This window comes from Tiliqua scincoides, chromosome 6, assembly GCF_035046505.1.
Source record: "Tiliqua scincoides isolate rTilSci1 chromosome 6, rTilSci1.hap2, whole genome shotgun sequence".
Lineage (NCBI taxonomy): Eukaryota > Metazoa > Chordata > Lepidosauria > Squamata > Scincidae > Tiliqua > Tiliqua scincoides.
The window spans coordinates 21,111,072-21,133,192 of NC_089826.1; the positions used below are offsets into that span (position 1 = coordinate 21,111,072).

General features: G+C 44.4%; 1 protein-coding gene across 1 annotated transcript in view; it reads right to left on the reverse strand.

Annotated features, from left to right (window-relative positions):
• Positions 1-1,001: 1,001 nt before the first annotated feature.
• TACR3 (tachykinin receptor 3) overlaps positions 1,002-22,121 on the reverse strand; it is a 77,644-nt gene continuing 56,524 nt past the window's right edge. The window contains exons 6-7 of the mRNA XM_066632330.1: positions 15,611-15,807; positions 1,002-1,317 (exon numbers count right to left, since the gene is read on the reverse strand). Of these exons, the coding sequence (XP_066488427.1) occupies positions 1,002-1,317; positions 15,611-15,807 (513 nt within the window). The remainder of the gene's footprint in view (positions 1,318-15,610; positions 15,808-22,121) is intronic.

The window sequence follows — 22,121 nt, forward strand, 5'->3', positions numbered from 1 at the left end:
AAGTTGGTGACATGACAGTATCAGGAAAGAAACAGATAAGAGATAACTGCTGCATTGCATGGTGAATTGTTTGTTTTAAAGGGACATAGCAAATCTCAAAGTTGCAACTTGACAACCCTACAGAGGAGCCCTTACGTTGAAAGGTAGGCTGTTCTTTAATTAGGAATGGAGGCCAGTGGTGTTCCTGGCCATTGTGTCATCCCAGAGAAAGCCTGAAAGTGCTGCCCCCTGGCCTTCTATTTAAGGCCTTCTAAGGGCCTTAAAATGTCACCTCTGGTTTCACTTCTCTCAGAAGGCCTTCTAAGGGCTTTAAAACCTCACTTCTGGTTTCCTAAGGAAGACTTTAGAAGAAAAACGGAAGGCCTTATTAGAAGGCCCTCAAAATGCCTCCAAATGGGTAGGCAGTGGGCACAGGCAGACCACGGGTGGCACAGCTGGGGGGTGGTGGTGCCTACCCAGCCATACTGCCTGGGAGCACTTGCACTTGTGGACCCCCCCTTAGGTACACCACTGGTGGAGACTAGTCCCAGTGGTGCACCTGTAGGGATTAGTAAATTCTGATTCTCAAATAATTATTTAACAATGTTAAAAATGTTATCTATTATATTACAAAATCTAACACAGGTAGAACCTTTGTGCCATCCTAATCGGAAACATTATATTTCAGAAGGTCAGGGAAGCGCCATTTGTTAACCTAATTTTTTTTTTTTACATTTAGATTTGTGAGTTCATTTTGTACAATTCATACAAACATTCCTATTTACAACTTGGCATGATGTCATTCCACTAATGTAAACAGATGTCATGTCACTTTCCAAAGCACAAAGACAGGTTGGGTCATGGAAGGCATGACATATATACACATACACATGCTATCAGTGCACAGGAACTGAAGCCGGTTGCCTTCCAGAAACTTGGTTTGGTTGTAAGGCAGAATAGCATTGTCTGATTTATTAGCAATACCTCTTTCCCCCACATCCATGATGCATTTACTTAAAGCTTTAGGAATATTCATCCACGGATGTATAGGGGGAGCAGACATAACTTGACACTGTTGAGGCTGCTTTAGAACTCCTGTGCGAAAAACCATTGAAGTTGACTTCCTGCGAAGGAGCTTTTTTCTTGCGGCTGCACCTGGTGCTTTCCCCATCGCCAGGGTCAAACACTACAGACATGCTGGATTCCATTCGGGAAACGGTGTATAAGCTACTTTGCCTGGTGGGATGGAACCTGGTTGTTTTAAGCTCCAGTTCATCGTAACTGGACACTTCGATGAAAGGGCACCACTTGAAAGCTCTCTTGAAACCAGCTCGGAATCTGAGAAGAAAGTCCAGCCACAATGTATTAATATAATTGGATGACAAATTGTGTATAGCAGTTGTTTTGAAACCCACCAGTTCATGTAAAGGTTCTCCCATCCCTTTAAAGGGGAGGTGTAGGGGGGAGGCTGGGAAGTGATCCCCAGGATCACGTTCCTATGGGGGGGTGCAAAGTGGGGGTGCGAAGTTTCACGTACGTCTTACAGGTAGGACTGCAGCAGGCGGGGAACCCTCTGCAGCTCTCCCTGAGGTTTGGAACATTTGGTAAAAGCGGACGCAAAGCATTTCTATTTTGCAGGAGACTTTTACCAAACAGGACTTTTACCAAACATTCCAAGTCTCGTGGAGTGCTGTGCAGAGCTCCCCATACCTCCTGCAGCCTGCTGCAGTCCTACCTACTAAGTGAAAAGCACCCCCATCACCCCCCTTAGCGGGGGGAATTGTATCACTGCCTTAGCCCTTCCTCCACAAAGACTTACTGAGGGAGTAAAGTTCCCTCAATGTTTGAGCAACGCTGGTGTACAGCGTGTTTGATGCAAGAACAGTTGATCCAACCAACTGATTGATTCAGTTGATCCACTGCCCCATCAGCATCTATGTTCTGATAACCCCTCATTTTTAGTCATGTGCATATTAGCATGCATGGCCCTATCACTGCTGCTACAACCTTACTGCTCAGCTGTTTAAGAAAACAGCCAGATAGAACAAGGACAGGAACGTCCCCCACATCTCCTCCTCCTCCTTATCTTTGCATTTGCTGCCTCCTTTTGCTTGTTGCTGTCCATCCAACTGTATTCAAACAGGGTGAGTCTGCCCAGCCTGTTTCAACATGAGTGGACAGTTGGGAACAAGCAAGAGGAGGCAGTGGATACAAACGTAAGAGGAAGGAGGAGGTTCCTACTTTCCTGCCTGGCCTTCTTGTTGGGTGGGCAAGAAGGAGGTGGAGTGGTCCTATTTTGAACATACATGAAGGAAACTATCAAAATGGGCTTGCCCTGCTCCTCTTTTCTGCAGCACTGCCACTGTGATCATTGGATGAATAGGTGGGTTGATGCTGCATCAATCTTCCTTTTGCTCACATTCAGTGAACCAGAGAACCAACTGAAGCAGCTGGATGAAAAGTGGGCCAGAGGGGACCATGGGCAGGCATGACACCACTTGTCAGCTCACACCTTCTTCAAGCCATACCTTCTTCAAGGCACTCGAGATCAAATGCCTCCTAGGAGCAGGTGCCTCTCTGGGACCAAGTGCAAGGTAAGCAAGTTATGCAAGTTCAGCAGCAGGGCGAGGAAGCCAAGGCCTCAGAGACTGCTATTGACTTCCCTTGAGAAGAGGAGCAGCAAATACCAAATAAACATAGCTGTGCAGTTAAACAGCCAGCAGCAGGGTGGGGGCTATCCAGTGTTTTGCACTGAGTGTCACACGTATGACAATATGCCTCTGGGCCATAAGTCATGGGTGTGCCCTCGGTGCAAGGAGCTCCAAGGACTCAGTTTGCTCCCTTGAAGCCTTGGTTGCAGACCTGGAGAAGCAGAGATAGGAAGAGAGGGACCACGGTGAGACTTTCGGGGATGTGCAGGTGCTGTCTTACCCTCAGGCACGCAGTTCCTCAGCTGCTGAGGTAGGAGGTCTCAGGGCTAGAGGACGTCATTCTGGAGAAGAGGGAAACAATCCCCGGGGGGACCCCTTCTTCAGGGGATGGACCCATATCCAGTTGCACTAAGGATACTCCTTGGCGGGAGGGGGGCCAGGGGCTTCATGAAGTGGGCGATTTGATTGTCAGGAATATAGGGGGGTCTGTGATGGATGTGAGGACCGCATGGTGACTTGCTTCCCTTGCAGGCATCATGTCTTGTCTAAAGCTGGAAGAGAGTGCTGGGGAGGCAGTAGCAGTTGTGGTGCATATCAGCACCAATGATGTAAGGAAATGTAGCCAAGAGGTCTTGGAGGCCAAGTTTAGGCTGTTAGTTAGGAAGCTCAAAGCCAGAACCCCCAAAGCCTTCTTGCAAAGTGCTACCTGTTCCACGCGCAGAGCCAGCTTGGCAGGAGGAGCTCGGGGGTCTCAATGCGTGGATGAGATGATGGTGTTGGGAGGAGGAGGCTAGATTCATTAGGGACTGGGGAATGTTTTGGAACAAGCTAGGCCTGTACAAGAGGGACAGGCTTCACTTGAACCAAAATGGAACCATACTGCTGGCACATAACATTAAAAACATTTTCAAAAGCAAAGCAGTTTTTAAACTGAATCCTAGGGGAAAGCCAACAGGAGCTGAGTGGCATACAGTTTGGGACTCCTCATCCCTAGGGGATGAGGATGGGGAGGTTAGAGAACAACAAGAAAATAACAGAGTAGGAATTAGGACTGGAAGCATGATGGGAAATGACAACCAGTCCAGCAAAATGAGAGGCTGTGGGGATAAAGGTGCAAATAAGCAGCACTTTTTGCAGGACCCCATATACAGGTGTCTTTATGCAAAAGCCCGTAAAGATGGGGGAACTGGTATGTTTGGTGGCTAGGGAAAACACTGATATCGTGGGTATAACGAAAACCTGGTGGAATGTGGAAAACCAAGACTATAAACTCTATAGGAGGGACAGGGAGGGGCGCCTGCCTCCCCCCTCCCCAGAACACTTCCTCCCTGCCTACCCCCTGCCCCCGCTTACTGTGCTGTGGCTTGGCGGTCCATGTGACCGCCGAGCAACAGAGGACAGATGCCCGCCTGGCACCAACCCAGCATCAGCCAGCGCTGGGCTAGCACGGGTGCTTGCCCAGCGGTAAGGTTTACCGCACGTTTGCGACAGTGTGTACCGGCAGTAAGCCAGTGCGTCGGGCCCAGGATTGGGCTCTAATTCTCCTCATATCAACTGGATCAATTCGTTCTCTAGTCATGAAAGAGACTGGATTTCTTGACATGCGAAATAACTATGCCTTAAGAGCCGCTAGTCATGGAGCCCACCAGAGGACAGGTGACTCTGGATTTAATATTGTGCAGTACTCAGGACCTGGTTAGGGATGTGACTGTTACTGAGCTGTTGGGGAACAGTGACCATGCTGCAATTCGTTTCACCAAGCAAATCTGGAACAAAAACCTTTGATTTCCGAAGGGCAGACTTCCTTCAAATGAGGAGGCTGTTTAGAAAGAAGTTGAAAGGGAAGGTAAAATGAGTCCAATCCTTCCAGAGTGCATTGAGGTATTTTAAAACAACGGTGATCAAGGCCCTGCAGAAGTGTATACCACAAAAGGAAGAAGGGCTCAACTAAGTCTAGGAGGTGCCTGCATGGCTAATTAGCAGTTAGAGAGGCTGTAAAAGGCAAGGAAGTTTCCTTCCATAGTCTTGCCCAAATGAGGAGAATAAAAAGGAACACAAACTCTGGCAAAAGAAATGTAAGAACGTGATACAAGAGGCCAAGAAAGACTTTGAGGAATGTATGGCCAGCAACAGAAAGGGGAATAACAAAAGCTTCTTCAAGTATGTTAAAAGCAGGAAACCTACCAGTGAGGCAGTTGGCCCACTAGACAAAAAAAGAGGACTTGGAGATGGCAGAGAAATTAAATCAGTTTTTTGCATTTGTCTTCATGGCAGAAGACATCGGGCAGACAGCACTACCAGAATCGTCTCTCCTGACTAAGGAATTAAGGGCGCAATCCTATCTTGCGCTGGAACAGGCAAGTCAAGAGGCTTGCGCTGTATCCAGTGCAGGATAGGTTCTCAAAGTGGTTCAGCCAGAGGTAAAGGAAACTTTTCCGCTTACCCGGGTAAGCCACCCTGGCCCCTATGGAGACCTATGGGGAGACCTATGGAGTCTCCTCGGACTTGCACCACCTCCTGAGTACCTCCTTGCGCATCTCCTGCGCCACCTCAAAAAAAAATTGATTATGGAATGTTTTATTTTAAGATGATGAATAAAATATTTTAAGACAAGATGTTCAAATATTTTCCAATCATTTCTAAAAAGTATGTATGGTATCAGATTATTCTAATTTCTGTGCACTGAGGACAAGCAAGTTTCCTAGGTTACAAACTGAACTCTCTAACGCAAGAACAAGATGCATTTCTTCCTTTAGGGGGTGCTGCTATTGTCACAAGAAAAGAAAAAGGTTGCAGTTTTCTTTTTGCGTGTGGGTGGGTATGTTTGGTTCTCTTCACCAGGCTTCAAAGCATTGGAAGAAAATACAGAGCAACAAAAAGGACCTGAAAGTATATACTTAATTTAAAAAGGTAAGAGTTTACATTGATCTGATTTCAGAAAACTGAATCATTTAGCTACATTAGTTTATCTTTATAACCTTTGTGTAAATAATGATTTAATTACTACTAATCTGGTTCTTTACTTCCTTCACCCACAAACATAGATTAGTGTCTTCTTGGAAACTAGCCATTAAATTATTTTTCTTTCCTACTCCTCTAAGGAAAATGGTGAGACCAACATCTCCCATATGGAGGCATTTTCACATTACAAGTTCTTCTGAGAAGAAAAATGTGATTTGCAAATATTGTCCGATGAAATATGCATTTCCAAATGCTACCAGGATGACACAACACATTCTTGTATGTAACAAGTGTCCTGTAGATATTAAAAAATCCTTCATGGATCTAAGTGAAAAGGACCACAATGATGCAAATGCACATTCTTGTTCAAGAAGTCCTCTTTCTATTCCATCTGTAACATCAGTAGCAACACAAATTGGTGTCCCATCAGCAGCTTCAAGTAAACAGATACCGAAGACAGTTGCATCCAAAAATTATTCAATAACTTCATTTGTAGACAAGATGACACCTGAAGATCAGGAAAAAATTTATCAAGCTCTTGCAAGAGCAATATATTCTTCTGGAACACCATTTTCAATAACTGAAAATACATACTGGCAGGAAGCTTTGAAATTACTAAGACTTGTTGGAGTTGGGGGTGGATGATGTCAAACTATGGCCCAGTGATTCTAGCCTTTCTATCTGTTCTCTCTGTGATCCTTGTGGGTGTGGCCCTAACCCTTTATCCTTCCCTTCTCTGAGCACTTCCTCTTGTCCTCTGACCACGGGCCTGTTAAGATGCGCACACCAGGGCTCTGATGCCCAGGCCATCTTGAGGCATGCAAGGCATGCAAGGTGAGGCAGCTCCAGGGCTTTGCTATCTCTAAGTGTTAGCTGAACTTCTGATCCTAACCAGATGCTGTAAATATGCATTCTATGGAATTGAAAGTAAAACAACCTTTTTTCTTTGCAACTTTAACAAGCCATTGCCTCTTTGTCTTTTTATTGACTAGCAGTCAGCCAGGTGAGGAAGGTTCTCTGGGGTGATACCCAAAGGGGGGGGGTCCGCTGCTTAAGCTACTCTGCTTCCCCCCAAAGAGGAAACTATTTTTAATTTCCTCCAACAAGACTATCATACCATTTGCCCAGCAGACATTCTTCAAGCAAGCCTCTTTTGGAGTCGGAATATGAATGTTAATGGAATCTGTGCAAGGAAAAATTAATGAAGCACTACTTACAGATGGATGGACAAATGTAAGAGGAGAAGGAATTATAAATTTTGTTATAACAACACCTCAACCAATTTTTACAAAAGCATTGAAACAGGTAGCACTGATGGTAGCACTGTTACTGCATTTGACTGGATTACAAAACAAGCAACACATTTAGGACTTGATATTGGGAAGGTACTTTCAAATGTTGCAGAATACAGAACATCTTCAGGGATTTGGTCCAGGAATGCAATCTGGGATTCTGCCAAGCATATTCCGCCTGCAACATGTTGGCAAGGTCTTTGCACAACACAGCGTCTGACTCCTCTTGCTTCTTGCCTTCTTCAGATTCCTCCATCTTCTGCAGCATGTGAAAGAATCTGGTCTATGTTTGGAAACACTCACAGTAAATCAAGAAATAAACTGACATGTGAAAGGGTAGAGAAGCTTGTTTCAATCCAGGCAAACCTTCAGTTTTTAGAAGTCCATGATAACTGTGATAATGACAGACACAACAGAGTAGCTGCAGAAGTAGAGACTGAAACTGAGAATTACAGCTCAGAAAATGATTCTGATTAAATGTCATGCCCATTCATTGAAACTTAGTCCCACTTCCTTCTATACACTTCCGTCCTCTTCAATTCTTTTTATAATGGGTTTTTTATTTTTAATACTGTGGAGAGGAAATATGACTAATTGTTACTTCTGGATTTTAAAAAATCATTTTGTGGAGGTTTTCTTGTCTGTTCCACATAAACTAGTAAACAGTTCAAAACAGTTCAGGAGATTGTTGCTCCATTTGTTACAATTAAATTAAATTCTCCATTTGTTACCAGTAAATTCTGTTTGTAATAATTGTTTGGATACACTATATTTTTAATATACTAGTTGTGATAATTTTATGCCAAGTCAAATTGTCCATTGTCATATTTTATGTTCCTAAAGTAACAGAATGACTTTCAATCTGGAAAAGAAAAAAAATGTGCTCATGTAGCATTTTTTTCAATTTTTTTCAAAAAAAAAAAAATTTTCCCCAAAAAAAAACAACTGGGTTTTTTTCCAAGCTTCAAAATTTCTGGAAATTTTACATCTCTAGCTTAAGCAGTAGTTTCCTGTGTTTTCTCACTTGTGTACCCTTGGGAGCCCATTTCCATAAATTGTACCCCTCATATTAGCAAAATGTTTGTGGTTAATATAGGTGCTCTTATTTCAGATTTATATGTTTTCAACTACTGATTCATATCTGATAATACACACATTGATGACCAGAAACTAGCAGTTGCTGGGGCTTTTGCAACCAGCTACCTACATTTCTTCCTGCCTTGCCACACCTCAAGGCATTCTACATAATACAGACATGCCTTTTCTGCCATTATTCAACTCTTTTTCAAGTACCCCTAAAGTTCCTGGCAGGTACCCCTGGGGTACATGTACCTCAGGTTGGGAACCACTGTGCTAGAGGATTGGAAGATAGCTAATGTCATGCCACTCTTTTGAAAAGGAAAAAGAGGAAATCCAGGAAACTATAGACTGGTCAGCCTTACGTCTGTTCCAGGTAAGATACGTAGCAGAAAACCTCATTAAACCTCATTAAAGATAAAATCTTAAAACACTTAGGGCACAATCCTAACCCCTTATGTCAGTGCTTTCCAGCACTGACATAAGGCCAATACAACTCTGAGGTAAGGGAACAAACATTCCCTTACTTTGAGGAGACCTCAGTGAGTGACACCCAACTGCAGAATGCAGCACATGTCCCACTGGCACCGCTATGCCAGTGCTGGAAAGCACTGACATAAGGGATTAGGATTGCACCCATAGAAGAACAAGCCTTGCTGAGAGAGAATCAACACAGCTTCTGTAAGTTCTGTGTCTTGCCTCACAAACCTTTTAGAATTCTTTGAAAAGGTCAAAAGGCGTGTGGATGCAGGAGAACCTGTAGATAAAATATATCTGAATTTTCAGAAGGCATTTGACATGGTCCTCAAAGACTGCTGAGAAAACTTCACAGTCAGAGAATGAGAGGGCAGGTTCTCTTATGTATTAAGAATTGGTTGGCGTTCAGGAAACAGAAAGTGGGTGTCAATGGGCAATTTTCACAATGGAGAGAGGTGAAAAGCAGTGTGCCCCAAGGATCTGTCCTGGGACCGGTGTTTTTCAACCTGTTCATAAATGACCTGGAGACAGGGATAAGCAGTGAGGTGGCCAAGTTTGCAAATGATACTAAACTTTTCCAGGTGCTGAAAACCAGAAGGGATTATGAAGAGCTCCAGAAGGATCTCTCCAAACTGGGAGAATGGCCAGCAAAATGGCAGATGCATTTCCATGTAAGTAAGTGTAAAATAATGCACATTGGGGCAAAAAATAAAAACGCATAGGCTAATGGGTTCTGAGCTGTCTGTGACAGCTCAGGAGAGAGATCTTGGGCTTCTGGTGGACAGCTCAATGAAAGTGAAAACCCAATGTGTGGTGGCAGTGAGGAAGGCCAATTCCATGCTAGGGATCACTTAAAAGGGGATTGAGAATAAAACAGCTAATATTATAATGTCGTTGTACAAATCGATGGTATGGCCACACCTGGAGTATTGTGTTCAGTTCAGGTCACCACATCTTAAAAAGGACATAATGGAACTAGAAAAGGTGCAGAAGAGAGCAACCAGAATGATTACTGGGCTGGGGCACCTCCCCTATGAGGAAAGGCTACAGTGTTTGAGGCACTTCAGTCTAGAAAATAAGTGCTTGAGGGAGGACATGATTGAGACATACAAAATTATGCAGGGGATGGATAGAGTAGATAGAGGGATGGTCTTTTCCCTCTCACACAACAGCAGAACTAGGTGACATCCACTAAAATGTCGAGAACAGATAAAAGAAAATATTTCTTTACCCAGTGTGTAATCTGTTTGTGGAACTCTTTGCCACAGGATGTGGTGGTGGCATCTGGTCTAGATGCCTTTAAAAGGAAATTGGACAGATATCTGGAGCAAAACTCCACCATAGATTACAAGCCATGATAGGTATGTACAGTCTGAGATTAGCTGGTCGCTCATTATGAGGGCCAGGTAGGAATTTTTTTCTGTCATCCAAATTGGCCACGGGTGGCAGTTTCTTTGCCTACCCCAGACTGGCGAGGGCGGGAAGTTTGTGTTCAGTAGGTTCCATGCATTAAAAATTGGTCACTGTGTTTAATAAAGTAGCACAAGTTAAATCAATCTGGTGTCTTCAGTGGGGTGTGTGAGGGTAAATAGAATGGCAGATGCAGGGGAGTGGCAGCAAGTTGCAAGTGCTAATCTGGTAAGGCATCTGAGGCATCTGGTGGGCTGCTGTGAGACACAGAAAGTTGGACAAGATGGGTTTTGGGCCTGATCCAGCAGAGCTCTATTTGTGTTCTTTTGTAAGCCCTCTAGCAGCTGCTTCAGTCAGTGTTGCAGCTGGGCTGGTCCTCTGTGACTCTTGGTGCAGGGATCATCCAGGTCAGAGCGCAATGCTAAAGAAAGCAATGCTTAAACTTTTTTTAAATTAGCTACAAAAGCCCTGTGCCTTTGCCCAAAGAGGGTACCAGCATTTGTCAAATCCTGACAGGGAAAGATTTTGATCACAAAATGACTATGAAATGTATCAGATAAAAAGTGATCTCTTATTACTCAGTAGTGAAGGAAAGGCACTGTGCACCTGCAGAGATACATTTCCCTCTTTATTATTCATGCGTATGTTTCAAGGCTGAACCCTGGCATTAAAAAAGCCAAAGAGAAATGTTTAGCTGTTCTGTGGCTGTCACAGGTGAAAAGTATTAATGTTTTCTTAAAGTAACTGACAAGCGGCAGCATGAAAATACATGGCAGCTAAGAGGCTAATAAAATGAACATTTCAGGGAACAAGTAACAAAGCTGCAGGAAGCAAAAAGACAATTTCTTATAATACACTTAGAGCAGTGGTTTCCAAACTTTTTTACCACCAGAACCCACTTTTTAAAACAACCATCTATTAGGACCCACCTAGGTTTACCAGACTTTTAAAAAAGGATGTCTGGGTCCCCACCCTGCACCCGGGCCCCCACCTGACCTCAGGAGAAGGCTCAGGGGCTGGGGAGCCAGGCAACAGGAGAGGAGAGAAGCCAGAAGGAAGGGTGAAGTGAAGGCAGCACAGGGGAAGAAGGGAGGCCTTTACGCCAAGGAAAGGGTGGCTCCCAGGGAACTGCCCTTTTTATGTCTCCTGAAAGGAAGGGGAGGGGCTCTGGGGAGGATAGCTGGCCCTACAAAAGCTGGGAGGCTAGTGATCCAGGGGCTGGCTAGAAGCTGGGAGGCTTTGCAGCCAGTAGCCTCTGCCCAGGACCCAGACAGCCAAAGCCCAGGCAGGGAAGAGGACCAGGTTGCTGGAACCCCTCTCCCTGAGCTGGTCTGAGGACTTCTCAGGATTCCCCTAAAGGGCCAGTCAGCCTGAGCAGAGGCTCTGCCCCAAAAGCCTCACAAAGGAGATCTAGAAATTTTTATTTATTTATTTATAAGTAATAATAATTAGAAAAAGATCCTCAAACTTTATCTCTCTATTACACATACTTCCAAATTGCAGGAGTTCAGCTCCTTGCAGGGCAATTAGCAGCTATAGTCTCTGATTTTTCAATAACCTCAGGGCTTGAAGCAATTAGTTATTGTTACCTGATCTTTCCATCACCCTTTAAAGATCCACCAGAAATGAGGTTGCAACCCACCAGTGGGTTCCGACCCACAGTTTGGGAACCACTGACTTGGAGCCATTTTCAACCTGTGTACTGTGGCACATTAGTGTGTCTTGTATGGTCTGCAGGTGTGCTGTGAGAGTTTGGGGGAGAGACATTTATTGTTAGGGCCATCGGGGGATATGAACCCCCCCCCCACACACACACTGGCAGTGTGCTGTGCCAAAGTGCTTTGAATTTTGGGCTCACTGATATCATTGAGATATCATCTGAGAGAAGGAAAATTCTGATGCCAAACCTCCACTGCCTTGTGGCTACATCCAGTTATGGAAAAGGCTTCAGGAGTCAACCTCGAGGCAAAATCCGGAGCTGGAGTCCCTGAGGCAGTTCATGGCTGAACACAGTCACGTTCTGGCAACTCCTGCAACGCCGCTGGAACCAACCATATTGGCTTCTGCCTCTCCATTGGACCATTTCAGTGATGTGTAGAGGGGGGATCTGCTGCGTGGGAGTCTGTCCTCCATATCTACTTTACCCAGGCTTTGCACTGGAGAGGACACTCTGTTCCAGAACCACTATTCAGAGCATGATACCATAGTCTTCCGAGACTGAAGGATGCCAACAACATGATATCATTGGGAGTGCTATGGGGTCTGATGCCCCCAGCAAATCCCCCAAGCCCCGGCTTCACTGAACCACAAGTCTTTTCTTCTGTCACAAGTCCGCAAACACAATTTCACTTCTATCTCCATTTATGGGCTGCCAGCTGCAGCAGTCCTGGTGGCAGCAGAAAATCTCTTCTCCCTTCACCTGATTCATGCCTGCTAGCATAGCTAGTGGAGATAAATTCAGAAATGCAGGTTTCCCTAGAAGCACTGAAGACCTTTGAACAACTGCATTTCCCAGGTCTACTTGTGCATGATTTACACAGTAGCAGCAAGCAGTGGCGTCACTAGGGTTCGCATCACCTGGTGCGGGATGCCAGCGTGTCACCCCTCATACAGTGGGCGGGGCAACACCCCAGGTAGTGGTCGTGGTGATGTACCATCACTCCGCCCCCACTAGTTTTTTGTCTGTACCTTTTGATAGAACAAGATAGATCACTTTCTGCATGAAATTATGCATTAATTGATATAAAACATGATGGTATTATTCCTCCAAACTGTGATTTTAGTGATTTTGGTCACTAGTGGTGTCACATCCCCCCCCAGGTGTCAACTTACTAACACCTTATTGCAGCAGTTCTCAAACTTTTAGCACTGGGACCCACTTTTTAGAATGACAATCTGTGCAAGACCCACCAGAAGTGATGTCATGGTGGAGATGACATCATCAGGCAAATTAAATAAATAAATATAAATAATTAAAGTAAAAAAAAATAATTAAATAAGCAGAAGCCAGCCCTGTTCCACCAAATGAATTTCCTCCGTAGCCTGCCTGCAATAACACCCCCCCCTCCAAAATCAGTAAGGTTTTTAGCCCTACCCAGTGCCCAGTTCAATTTAAGATCTTCTGTTTAAACCAGATCAGTGTCAGGATCCACCTGGCTTTGCAAGTCTCAAAAAAGTTTACCTTATCAGCTGAAGCCTCTATTTTGATCTTTTTTAGTGGGGGGGGGGGGGGGCTGCCTTCTGGAGCATTTGTTGAGCTCCAGTTCCATCAGATCAGGACCATTCTGGTGGCTTCACATTCCCCTTTGCCTGGCCTGACCACCACCAGCCAAGGCCCGTTTGCTTACTTGGGAATAAATGCGACTGTGACGCTTAGTTTCGCTTTCCATAGGGCTCAGTACATTCGTCTGCTTGGAGGAAGGGACTTCCTTCTCAGGTTTTTTGGGGGGCTACATTCATTGGATCAGGATCATTCTGGTGTTGTTGGATTCCGCTCATCCTGCCCTTTCCAATAGACTAAGGCAAGTTCGCCTACTCATGAGCAAACCTGCGATACGGCTCGGTTTCACTTTCCATAGGGCTCCTTGGATTTTTTGTTCTCTGGTTTTTTGGTCATAACTTTTGATAGAAAGGAGATATTTCATTGTGGTTTTTTTGCATTGTATTCAGCTCGAAATTCCGCATCCAGTGGTATATACCAGGGGTGCCCAAACCCTGGCCTTGGGGCCACTTGCGGCCGTTGACGACTCTCAATGTGGCCCTCAGGGAGCCCCGAGTCTCCAATAAACCTCTGGCCCTCTGGAGATTTGTTGGAGCCCGCACTGGTCCAATGCAACTGCTCTCAGCGTGAGGGTGACTGTTTGACCTCTCGCGTGAGCTGTGGGATGAGGGCTCCCTCCACTGCTTGTTGTTCCACATCTGTGATGCAGTAGCAGCAGCAAAGGAAAGGCCAGCCTTGCTTTGTGCAAGGCCTTTTATAGGCCATGAGCTATTGCAAGAACTTCATTCATTCATATAAATTCATCTTTAATATATTCATTTATGTAAACTTATTCAAATTTTAAATGTAAATTAATTCTTTTTTTCCCTGGCCCCCGACGTAGTGTCAGAGAGATGATATAGCCCTCCTGCCAAAAACATTGGACACCCCTGGTATATACCATGATGGGGTTACTCCTAACCACTGTGATTTTAGCACGTCACCACCCTTGTGCGTGTCACCCCCCGTGCACGTCACCCGGTGCAGCCTGCACCCCCTAGCGACGGCACTGGCAGCAAGCCACGCACCTGAGGGGGGGATGAGCTGCTAGGGCTGGACCATTGCCAGAGCCAGCAGTCAGGAAAGTGGGTAGAAGGGAAAGTGGGAGGAGGTTAGGGGCTGAAGTTTAATCTGAATTATGGAATTAATGATTGCCAGGAAATAGTGTGACGTGATATGGTCCAGTTAGGATAACACATTATTGTTCTGAATTAATAGTTTAGCAGTTTACAAACATTTTAGCACTAGGACCCACTTTTTTAAGCAATACTCTATCGGGACCCAGCCAGATTTACTAAACTTTTAAAAAGGAGATATAGAAGGAATTATGTATAAGTAATAATAACCAGGAAAAAAAGCCCTTCAAACATTTATCTCCCTAAATTTACACATGCTTGCATACTGCAGGAGCTGAACTCTTTGTAGGGTAATTAGCAACTACAGTATCTGATTTTTGAATAGCCTCAGGGCTTGAAGCAATTAGTTATCTGATCTTTCGATCACCTTTTGGTGACTCACCAAATATCAGGTCATGACCCACCAGTGAGTTTTCACCCAGAGTTTGGGAACCACTGGCTTAGCTCATTCTCTTCCAGTGCAATACATATAGCCTGCATTGTATTGCACTGACCTTTGAAATATGAGTCTAATCTCCATTAGGGTGCAATTCTGAGTGTGTCCTGGGTCAGCACAAGTCCCTTGCGCTGGCCTGGGAGGGTCGCAGATGTGCCGTAAAGCGCGATTGCGCCTCCCTCTGAGTAAGCCGTACCAGCGCACACTGGCCCATACCAGTGGGTGCACCAGCCCACAGAGGCCAGATCCAGTCTCTGCTGCAGTGGCAGCAGGTGAGTCTGCACTAGCCAAGCTCAACCAGCGCAGGGGTCTGGGGAGGGCAGGGAGGAGGTGTTTCAGGACAAAGGAGGGCGGGAGGTGGGCGGGCCCATGGGCAGGGAGCGGGAGACAGGACCAGGACCCAACAGTTATGCTGGATCCTGGCTCCCATTCCCGGGCAGTGCGGAGCGGCTGCTGGCTGCTCCATTCTGCTCAGATCTGCGCCACTTCATCAGGTGGTGCAGATCTGAGTAGACCCATTGGGGTCACTGCAACTCTATCCAAGGTAAGGGGAAAAGTTTCTCCTTGCCTCGGGCTGAGCTTCAGCCAGCCCCAAACTTGCTCTGGATGCAGCGTAGGCTCACCAGCCTTCCTATTCCAGCACAAGTTAGGATTGCGCTGTTAGTGATTGTGAAAAAATAACCAGAGAGTCAATATTGTTCTGGACTGGGGAACCTGGAATAAAAGTGTAAAAAATTTAACTGAGCTTTTTAGAGCTCATTAAGAGTTTGGGATCACCAAGGTTTCGATTGTCGTGTGGGTAGGGATCTAAAATGCATATCTTCCTGCTTTCTTGACTTGAAAATATGAATGAAAAAAAAATATTGAGAGTACCTGCAGTTTTTCTTAACTTACAGGAATACATGTATTACAGATGAATAAAATATTCTTACCTCTTGTTGAGACAGCAGTAGATAATGGGGTTGTACATGGTGGAACTCATGGCAAGCCAAAAGATGGCTAGGTAGATTTGCTGAATATATTTCCATCGGTTCAAGTTCATATAGATACCAGTTACTATAAAGTAAATGTGGTATGGCAACCAGCAGACTGCAAATGTCAGCACGACGACAATCATCATTTTTACCACCTGAAAAAGAAGGGTCAATTTTGAAAAGCAGACCAGCAACAGGCATCTGCTTTGCAACACCAGATGAGTAATGCGCTAACTGACAGTATTCTCAGGAAATCTGCAACAAGATGTGCCAGGCATTGGGGAATGTCTAAGATCTGAGCTCCTGTGTGCATGTGGGGGCCCCCATTCCCCTCAGCTTGCAAGACCAAAGCATGAGGGCCATTTCTTGCCTACACCTTACCCTTAGGCCAGGGGTCTCCAAAACCCGGCCTGGGGTCCAAATGCGGCCCGCAGCAAGCCTCTTTCCGGCCCGCGGCCAACCTCTTGTCCCCTGAAAGCCTCTGGCCCACTCAACTGAACATGACCAGAACTGTGCTCTGATTGTGTCTGGACAGTGTTCTGAGGGCCAGAGAGGTTGAATGAATGAGCCCATTCATTCATTTATTCACTCATCTAAGTTCCATCTCTAATGTATTCATTTAAATTTTATATTTAAATTTTTTTCCAGCCCGCCACACCATGCCTGATATTTGATGCGGCCCTCTGGCCAAAAAGTTTGGAGACCCCTGCCTTAGACAATGGAACAGGAGGTGCTTCCTTGCTGCCAACTTTCTCCCAGGACTTCTGTGAAAATGCAGGACCACCTGGGAGAAACCTAACTGGCTGGCGGGGAGCAGAGAGTTGCATATCCTATCCCCCTTCTCAGGCCAGATCTGCCAACATGGATCCACTTGGACCTGCTCTGACAATTTAGTAGGCACAGGTTCGTGTAGACCTGTTGCCGCAGCAGAGGCATAAATGTCCCCTTTCCTCAAGAAGATCTCCAGACAGGAAAATTCCCTTGCAGGATACAGCACAAACCAAGTTGGCCCTGCTACATCAGTACAGGGGAATTTCAGTAGGATTGGGGTGCCCTTAACAATTAACTTTAACTGGGTTTGGGCCAGATTTTATGGCGAAATGATGCACCACCAATACATAGCTATGAGATTCATGTGACCGCATTCCAGTTGTGGTAGCAATTTTCCCCAACAACACATAATTGTAATTTGATTTTTTATGGTACTTGATATCCCCACAAAAGAAGTGCCTTTTTCCTTTTTTAAAAGATAGCTGGCTATATCCCCTGTCACAAATGAAGAACTGTGTATCTGTTGCACTATATACTAATCTGGAAAAGCTTTGAGTCACCAGAGGAGGTGTCTTGAATCCAGATCTGGACTTAAATCCAGATCTGCTGTATAAAAAATTGTGCTAATCTTTAGCACAATCACTTATAGAGGCAACCTTAATTATGTTCTTGTGCGGTTAATTTCATAGGACCTGGACTTGATTGAATCAGCTAATCGTGTATCACGTTGTGCTCCGTTGATTGACTAACTTAATGCACAGACTTGCACCTTAAAGCCAGACAGGAACATTATCATGATCTGTCCTGCTTATACCAAACCAAGTTTCAGGCCTATGAAACAGTACAAGGCCCCCGAACAGTAAGAAGCTAATTTCTAAAAGCTGGGAAAAGAAAAGCATAGAAAACAGCTGGTCAAACAGCTCTGAAGCGTCATATACCAACTACTGTGAAAATGTGGATGATACTTTCTTGGCAGCTGAGAAGAGTTGCCTTGTCATGTCTGTGATGCTCTGTCTCTGGCAGGAGGGGTCAATTGGTTTAGTCAATATTGGGCTGGATAGACCAGTATTCCGATTCAAGATCAGGTAATTCTAACAGGCTAACAGGAAAGCAGTACGAATCAGCAGAATCATGTGGTGTAAGCTCTTGCTAGGCCGTAGTGATGCTGTGGATGCATGCAAGCATGAATGTCCTCCCACTAAAAAAAAAACCGTATATAGAACACAAATATGCTAAACAGAAAGTTGCAGGATAGAACACGTACTTATATAGGTTGGTTTGCTATGTGTGGGTTTTTTTTACCCATATGGAGGAAACTTCCACATATGCAATTTCTATTACCGTATAAAAAACCAGTCTATGGAGAACTGCACTGTGCTGTACAGATAGGTCTTAATCAATATCACTCTTCTTTTCTACCTCTGCCATGGAATCTGTTTCCCCATAGTTCCCACAGCTCCCTCATGCCCCAGTCATCCCTCCTCTGCTTGACCCATAGTTTCCAGTGCAACCCTTAGTCTGGGTTCCTGCTCCTGCCTGGGCAGTTTAGGTCCCTGTGAGACTTGAAGGCAGGAAATGCCAGAATGTTTGATTTATTTGTATATATCTTCATCCACTTTTTTGTCGTTTACACTCCACGCAGTTAATGATCAGGTTAAGAAGTTCATCAGAAAAGATGAGCAAATCAGTAAAATCCCATAACTATTTAAATTGTGGACAAAAATAACATAGTAACAAACTCAAAAGAACAAAAGCTCAAAGACTTCCTAAAACAGATGGATCATGTGCCCATTTAGACCACAAAAGTGAAGCCCCACTCAAACATTAGGAGATGTGGAGATACATGAAGATGTGGAGCCACCTTATCATCCTTGATCACAGGGGGGTATACCGGTTTCCTTTTTTTTTCTTGCCTGAATGCTATTTCCCACTTGCAAACTGTTTGTTCAATTGCTTTAATTGTTTCCATTTTAATTTGATGTTCATTGTTTCTAACCACATTGTTTGGCCACTTTGTAACTCTGTGGGTTGAAGGGCTGGACTCCTAATGAATACACAAACAAACAGCAGACTTGCCATGAAGCAACCAACTGGCCCCACTTGAGAATGCTAAACAAATTCAGAAGTCTATCTTCATTCCTTTCATCTGTTTCAGAAGCCACCCTCATAAACAGAATACAGAATCCACCGCTTGAGGTTCTCATGGAAGCAGGGCACAGCTAAGAAGAGAAAGGTCCATGTGATGTAATGGAAAAGAAGACAGAATAATTGTGTGCTTTGAAAGGTACAAAACCTCAAGGATTTGGGCACCAAAAGAAATGCCAAAATAAGCTGCAGTGCAGTGATTGCAGAGCACTTCCCCCAGTGCCCAGAGATGTTTTTAGGAGAATGCAGAGATTCAGGAATGGGTACTTTTTGTTACATTCCTTTCATCTGATACAAGTGACTGTAAAAGGCTTTAAATATTAATTTTCTTTTGTTTCCTTTATTTCTCTCCCTCTGGATGATAGCTGCCAGAGAAGCCACAAAGCCTTGACACACAACATTAAAAGTGGGTTTGCTCATGTCTTGCTTTTCCTGTGGGTATTGTCTGTTTGAACATTGTGTATGATAGGATGATGAAAATAACCTTTCCTTAAGCCTCTTATAAAGCTCTTATCTCAAATAATGACCTGTCTGCCCTGGGTCACTGCAGATTCAGCTAAATACTTCTACTATACTTGCTTTGGGCAGTAGAACTGACAAAACAAAACACTATCAAAGTTGGTATTTAGAAACCTAAAAAGAAAGACTGCGTTTATTTAGATAAATCCATGGATTTTCAGTTATAATTGTTTAGGTCAGGTGTGTCAGATTCATTTCATTTAGCGGATTGAATAGACTTCATCGTGCCTGTTGAGGGCTGGAAATGACATTAAGCAGGTGACAACTAGAAATAAGTACTTTTTTCCTCACGTTGGAACATTAGCTGCAAATTACAGAAGAGAAAATATGCAAACCTTGATAATATTTTCAAGATATGGGAGACCCTCAACTATCATGCAGGCTGCCCTTTCAGCAGCACTGCTTCAGGAGAGACATCACTTTGCAGTTCAGCAACTAAGAGATGTTCAGCAAAGTGATGCCTCATCAGAAGCTGATGGTGGTACTGGGAGAGCCCAATTATCACGGGGGGGGGGGGATGCTTCCATGGGCCATATTGGACCCACAGGCCTTATGTTTGACACTCCTGGTCTAGGGGTTATGTTTTATTATCTAAGCCTGATATCAGCAACTGAAACCCCCTGGGGCAAATCCATTGCCTTGACTGATGCCACTTGCCTCCATTTCTAATCTGAGATGGAAAAGAGGGATGTGCATGAGCATTCTCTATGACAATTCAAGATGGCAGTAGGCAATTTGGGGAAGGGGCATGGGGCTTTTCTCTTAGTGACCCCTCCACTGCTCCCTTCTTAAAATGTTCATCTGACAAAAAAGTTGCTAAGCAGGGACCTAGCTCAGCAAAAATATAACTGAGAGAGAGAGAGAGAGAGAGAGAGAGAGAGAGAGAGACATGAAAAATGAGAGAAACTGCAGTGAAAAAATGACGTCTTAATATGTGGTAAATATGAAAACAAAATACTAAAATTTCTGAAAGCACTATCTTGATCCTCAGCAATAAGAGACTTATGTAGTTGCAAATGATACAATTCTATTAGGTTTATATCCATTGTCATCCAAGGACCTTAAACATACAGTATATACTAAATCATTGCTACAGATATGAATTCTGAGAATTGCAGGGCATGTGCATAAAACAATTACTATATTCAACGCCTCTTCAGCCCCATAAATACACCCAGAAAATTATAATCCAGAATGCCCCTGCCATAACCAATGTCAATTATCTTTCACTAAAAATTTCAACAGCATGCATTTATCTATTAATTGTATAGATAATTGTAATTTCTTTGTCTACCAACAAGAAAATTATATTTCTGCCTAAAGGTTAGGCTGCATACTGCCATAGAAAAATAGTTTTTATTCATGCATAATGTGCTTCCCCCATCCCTCCATAATTCATGTCTGTTTCAGATCTATGCGACAGAGTCATAAAATAGGTGAAGGAAATTTGATCTCTTGGTACTTACTGACTGAAGTGAAAATAAGCTATTTGTTTAGGCCAGACCTAGATCTTATAACTGATGTGTAGCAGTAGCCAGAAGTCATGCCTTCATGTTGCCTTGTCCCCCTATCTGCCCTGGGAGAGTTTAATAATGCAAAAAGGTGATGTTATTGCCTTACAAATGTCTCCACCCTGCTCCTTTGCTCTTTGTAGGTGAGGGCAGTGGAACATGGCAATGACAGTGTAATTGAACCTGTTTTGCATTATTAAATTTAATCAGTTCACTAGCTGGTGGGTTATACCTGGAAGAACAGGCTATGAATTTAAGGAGCTTAAAATGAATGGTCAAAATATGTGCAGCGGCACATCTGGATGAATCTGTCTAAGAACTCAGGTCATCTATAAAGACCTGGTTACATGTTTTCCCTTTGATGAAAGTATGACGCACTGGTGTACCTAGGGGCATTGAGGGGAGCAAATACCCCTGGGCACTACACCTTCTTCACCCCCCTGCCGCCCTCCTCGCCCCACCCAGAGGCCTACAGAGGGCTGGAGGAGGCCGCACACAGTTTCCGTGGCCCTCCAAACCTGTTTTCACCTGAAAACCAGAAGTGACAAGGCCCTTAGAAGGCCTGCAAGTGGTCTCTTCCAAGTCTTCAGAAGGTCCCCAGTGGGGGGTGCATTCAACTTGGCAGCAGCGGGCAGCACAGGGGCAGGATCGCCAGTGGTATGGGGTTGTGGGATGGGGCCCATAAAAAAGGGAGTATAAACACTTCTTTTGAGTTTTAACTGCTATTTTGAGACGATGTGGAAGATATTTGTGGTCACTGTTTGCTTTTGAAGAAGAGAGAGAACTGACAAACTTGAAATGCATTCAGTCAATAAACCACACTGTGTGCACTTTTGAGGTTTCCACTACTTCCTTGCATTTGTTGCCCTCCCACCTTTCTTCTTTCTGTTCCTACTTCATGTTACCACTATTGGATCGACTTATAGGCGAGTATCTGCGGTAATTGTGAATGATTAAAGTAAAACAAATAATTAAATAAGGGGAGATGAGATGGGTAAGCCAGTCCTGTTCTACCAAAGTTAATTCTTTCTGTAGCCTGCCTGCAAACACCTCAAGTTCTCCCTCCCCCCAATCTGTAAGATTATCAGCCCTACCCAGTCTCAGTTCAATTTAAATTCTTATATGTAAGCTGGTTCAGTATAATTTGGGGCTGAATCCATTTTAAATCCAACATGCTTTTTATTAGGACTGGATTGAGATTCAAGGCTTCCCTCTAAACCATGGGTCTCCAAACCCTGGCCTGGGGACCAGATGCTGCCCTCGACCAGCCTCAATCCAGCCCACAGCCAGCCTCTTGTCCCCTGAAAGCCTCTGGCCCACTTGGCCGAACATGACGGAACTGTGCTCTGGTTGCATCTGAAGGGTGTTATAAGGGCCAGAGAGTTTGAATGAATGAGCCCATTCATTCATTTATTCACTCATCTAAGTTCCATCTCTAATTTATTTATATAAATCTTATATTTAAATTTTTTTTCCGGCCCTCAACACTGTGCCGGATATTTGATACAGCCCTCTGGCCAAAA